The sequence below is a fragment of the Rattus norvegicus genome, chromosome 8 (assembly GCF_036323735.1).
Source record: "Rattus norvegicus strain BN/NHsdMcwi chromosome 8, GRCr8, whole genome shotgun sequence".
Classification (NCBI taxonomy): domain Eukaryota; kingdom Metazoa; phylum Chordata; class Mammalia; order Rodentia; family Muridae; genus Rattus; species Rattus norvegicus.
Genome location: NC_086026.1, coordinates 26,534,614 through 26,539,946, shown reverse-complemented (window position 1 = coordinate 26,539,946; position 5,333 = coordinate 26,534,614). Strand labels below are relative to the sequence as shown.

General features: G+C 35.8%; 1 protein-coding gene across 1 annotated transcript; it reads right to left on the bottom strand.

Moving 5' to 3' along the window:
• Positions 1–458: 458 nt before the first annotated feature.
• On the bottom strand, positions 459–1,454 carry Or7d11c (olfactory receptor family 7 subfamily D member 11C). Its single transcript, NM_001001016.1, has one exon. It carries the CDS (start codon positions 1,452–1,454, stop codon positions 459–461), a length of 996 nt encoding a protein of 331 aa, NP_001001016.1.
• Positions 1,455–5,333: the final 3,879 nt, after the last annotated feature.

Here is a 5,333-nt window from a genome sequence, read left to right as displayed (position 1 = left end):
TCCCTTCTCTCAACATGACCACACCTACTTGAACACAGCAATACCTTATAATAATGTCAGTTCCCATGTGCCAAGTATATTCAAACCACCATAATCCCAACTATGTCTACAGTTGCAGTTAATGGGGGAGAGAAATACATTGCAGTAAGATGTCCCAATATTAGTAATTTCATAAGATTTTCCTTAGGAAAAACAAAGATACTATTAAAATAAGGTGAAGAACATTAACATCCCAAACATGATTTTGATGAACTCTTGTTGAGTTCATTAGGCATATTACATATTAAATCTAAAATATAAAAACGTGACCCATAACAATGACTGCAAAATTTAAATGATATGCATAGAGAATTAAAATATCTGTAAAAAGTACACAAGTGCAAAGTTACCTAAATTTTCAGGATAGTACAGATTAGGCATGTGATATTTTGATAAAAAAAGACCTAAGAGAAGTATGTTTATAAATTTTGCCTTATATTTTTTAGTATGAATTTAGTTATGATGTCATTGATCCATGATGGACAAGGGGCAACTCTTATAAAAAGTTCACCAAGGGCAACCTTCACATCTTTGTTTCGCAGGCTATAGATAAAGGGGTTCAGCATAGGGCTAATCACAGTGTACATCAATGAAGCAACCATTATTCTCTGGGTAGAAAGGACCACAGAAGAGCTGAAGTAAACTCCAATTACTGACCCATAGAACAAACAGACTACACAGAGGTGAGATCCACAGGTGGAAAAGGCTTTGTACTTACTCACAGTAGAGGACATCCTTAATAAGGATGAGACAATCTGTGAGTAAGACATAAGTATTCCTGTCATAGGAATCACACCTAGTAGGGAACTCAACACATACATGAAGATATTATTGATATGAGTGTCAGAGTTGGAGACTTTGAGAACTTGAGCCAATTCACAGAAGAAATGTGGAATTTTTGTGCCTCTGGAGAAGTTCAGTTCATTCATCAATAGAACATGAATCAGGGAGATGCAGAACATGATTATCCAAAACATCAGAACCAGAAGGGTACACACCCTAGGGTTCATGATAATAGTGTATTTAAGGGGGTTACAGATGGCTACAAAGCAATCATAGGCCATTAAAGTGAGCAAAACATCATCCATCCCTACAAAAGTATTAAAAAAATATACCTGTGTAAGACATTCTATGTAGGAGATGTCTTTTGTCTGTGACTGCATGTTCACTAACATTTTTGGTACTGTGGTTGAAATGAAACAGATGTCAACAAAGGACAGATTGGAGAGGAAGAAGTACATGGGGTTGTGGAGTTGTGAGTTAGAGCTGACAGCTAGGATGATGAGCAAGTTCCCAAGCATTGTGACCAGGTACATGGACAAGAATAGTCCAAAGAGAAAGGGCTGCAGTTTGGGATCATCTGAGAGATCCAGGAGGAAAAATTCTGATATCAGCGTGTGGTTTTCCATTTTCATATAACGTGTGTATCTGTTAGAGACAAGGTAAGGATGGTTTTCAAATAATAGCTACTGACACATCACAAAAAAAAAAAACTCTTGAAAGCCTACCTTTCATTCTGGCAATGACTGTCACCTATTTAACCAACTTAATATCCCTGGACATTTAATAATGTGTGTAGTTACCCTTGTTTTTTATTTACATAAATCTATCTCTCATTTATATCTACAACTGCTGTTAGTGGATTTTTTTATATGAACCTAAGTGGGCAAGTTATTCTTTAGTAAACACTCTAAAATATTTAACGTAAATTAATTTCTTTTTATAATTATAATAATTTAGTTCTTTTAATAATCTCCACTAAATGATGTTTGTTATTATCTTCATGGTTTTTGAGTCCTTAAATATTTTCTAACTACATGATTATTGCTTTTATATTTATATTTATAAATGCCTTATGAACAATATTTCAATGGGTGTTGCTTTTCATTTTCATACTATTATTATTATTAATATTGATCAACTCCTTTATAATAATTATTTTGGTGAAAGCCCCCAAGTAACTATTTAACTGTGATTTAGAAATTAAACTTTTTATCAAGTTTCTTTAACATAATCTTGATTTAATTTATTAAAAATCAGTGTAAAGGAGAAAGTCATGAGGACTTTTAAACTCATCGGGAATAATTATCATTGAGTATACCTTGTTGACTGGAGCAGCAGCAATTCATGATGCATTTATTAATGTAAATGTAATAGTTATTCTTTCTACTTGAAAATCATGAACCACTTACAATTAATGAAACTTCCTGAAGCTTCTTCTTCTCAAAAACTGCTTCTAAGTGAATGTCTCTGAGAACAGAAAGGAGCATGTGGACTATAGAGATGAGAGTGGAAAACAAGATAGCACATCATCAGTATAATAAAACAGGGGGAACTGTATTTTCATATGTGCTTATATGTCCATAGATATGAATAGGAATACATTGCTGTGAAAACTGGAGCACTAATGGTTAAAATATATAATCAATAATTAATTGATAATCAAATTATTATTATAAATGTTGAAAGATAATATAAACAAAATCATCATAGAAAAATAAAAGTAAACCATGACATATGCATTGCCAGTTTTCAATGATAGAATCTGTTGGTATTATGAATGCCTCAGAATTTTATTTAATTTAGGACAAAACACCTTCAAAGTGGTAAAGTAATTTAACCTTGACAGTGAGGGAATGAAAAGTAATACCTTTTCTGAAGTAGGAATGTTTAAGCAGGGAACCTAAAGCAATAGAGACAAATGAGAGAGAGAGGGGGGGAGAGAGAGAAGGAGAGAGAGAGGGGGAGAGAGATAGAGATAGAGATAGAGGTAGAGAGAGAGAGAGAGAGAGAGAGAGAGAGAGGGAGAGAGAGAGTGAGAGAGAGGGGGAGAGAGATAGAGATAGAGATAGAGATAGAGATAGAGATAGAGGTAGAGAGAGAGAGAGAGAGAGAGAGAGAGAGAGAGAGAGAGAGAGGCATTCAAGGCTGAGAAAACAGAATGTAGTTACTCAATGATGTGGTCACATGGAATTGGTGAGGATTTCAATTACCAGTGAAATAAGAAGCAAAGGATGAGGGCATCAGGGATAAGGTGTGAGGTTCACGAACTGTCTTCTGCATTTTCTTTATGTCAATCTAACATTTGTTATATTACATTCTTTGTTATTCTGAGATCCTGAGTTTTTGTGTCATTATTTGCATTTTTGGTGAATTGTATTTTGCCTATATATTTTAGAACTTAATAGTTAGAAATGAAATACATATTGTGGAGAAATCACTAACAAAATAGGAATTTTACAAAAAAATTTTATATGAATGTTAGTACAGGAAATAATAAATATAAATAAAATTATTAATGTTTATATAAAGGTAGTAACACATGACAAACAAGAAATTGTAATTATAGAAATGAATCTTGACTAGATATGAAATATGAAATTCAGCAAAGGAAGTCTTACGTGATTCTACAAATCACAGAATTGAGTGGAGAATAAATAGATTCTCTTCAGAAACTGATATTGGAATATAACTAATATATCAAAGATGGATTGATGGAATGTAATAATATCTGGAAAAGAGACTCAATGAAATGCTTATAATAATAGAGCAATCAGGCACTTTCCAGTCTTTTAAGGGTCTAGCCCACTACATGAATCCTTTCTGCTGTCCTTAAGTACCTTACCAGCCCTGACTGCAGCGTACCAGCTATTCCAATATTTGTTACTGAAGCTGTTTTCTGCCAATTATTTTCAGAGAAGGCATATCAGATGAGTTTTCACAGCACAGATATTGGAAGTGGAGAAATAAGGAGTAGAAGGAGCATTACTAAATTGTCATATGTCCCAGGGCTTGAATTCTCAAAGCTCTTCATTAGTTTAGTTGTTCTATTGTCTTTACACTCTTTAAAATTTCCCTGGGGTACAAAAGAAGGAAACTTGCAAACTGTTAGTCAGCTTTGTGTTTTTCTAGTTAGTAGGAGGGGAGATTGATTTATTTTTCCTAGGAAGAACTCTTTATTTAGGTTTTATTAAAAGTCACATTATGTTTCACAACCCACAGACGTTAATTATACAACAAACAATCCATGGATATCTGTGATTTGTCTCCTTTAACAATATTATTGAGTTTGAGAGGTGCTATAAGCACAATATTACAGAAAGTAATACTTTTTGTATTATAACAATTTCTGCTTATTTTTCAATCTTGTTAATTATCTTACTTGATAGATAAAATCTTACAGAGGTAGTTCATAATATATGATGTTTAAAAGTACTTTACATAAACACTCAGAGGAAGCTTGACTCCCAAGTGCTCTACATGCCCAGAATCATACTTGAGAAGGGCACAGCATTTGCCCCAACACCTGGAGTAACTGGGTCCCCAGGATCCAGCGACACAAGAACCCCAACCCAGCCAGGGGCACCAGTCCTTTCCAGTTTGAACCAGTGCCCTGAGCAGATCTTGGGCACTGGCTTTGCACCCAGTCCCACAACATCCAGAGGAAATTAAACTACAAGATGTTCTAATATGCTCAGAATCAGTTTTAACCTGCACCCAGGGCAGACCTGGGCTGCTGGCTCTGAAGTGTGGATACCTCGGTCCTTATTAGAAGGGGGAACAAAATATTCACAGGAGGAAACACAAAATGTGGAACAGAGACTGAAGAAAAGGCCATCCAGAGACTGCTCCACCTAGGGATCTATCCCATATACAGTCTCAAAACCCAGACACTATTGCAAATGCCAAGAAGTGCTTGCTGACAGGAGCCTGATATAACTGTCAACTGAGAGGCTCTGCTAGAGCCTGACAAATACAGAGGCAGATGTTCACAGCCAACCATTGGACTGAGAATGCGGTCCCCAATGGTGGAGTTGGAGAAAGGCTTGAAGGAGATAAAGGGGATTGTAACCTAATAGGAAGAAAACAATATCAACCAACCAGACACCCCAGGGCTACCATGGAATAAACTACCAACAAAAGAGTACACATGGAGCAACTGATCGCTCCAGCTGCATATGTAGTAGAGGATGATCTTGTTTGCCATCAATAGGAGCAGAGGCCCTTGTTCCTGTGAAGACTCAATGCCCCAGTGTAGGGGAATGCCAGGGCAGGGAGTATGGAGGGAGTGGGTAGGTGGGTGGGGAATCACCTTCATAAAAGCTGGGGTGGGGGCTTGGTTAGAGGGCTTCTGGAGAGGAAACTGGGAAAGGGGATAACATTTGTAATGTAAACAAAGAAAATATCTAATAAAAGAAAAGAAGTAGTATTTTACATTAGTCATAAACCAGAGAATTAACATATGCATGAAATTACTATTTCATATACAGTATTGTGCATGAACACATGTAAGT

What these genes read in the sequence shown, in the direction of transcription:
- Or7d11c (NM_001001016.1), bottom strand. Translation starts at nt 1,454, where the DNA reads ATGAAAATGGAAAACCACACGCTGATATCAGAATTTTTCCTCCTGGAT.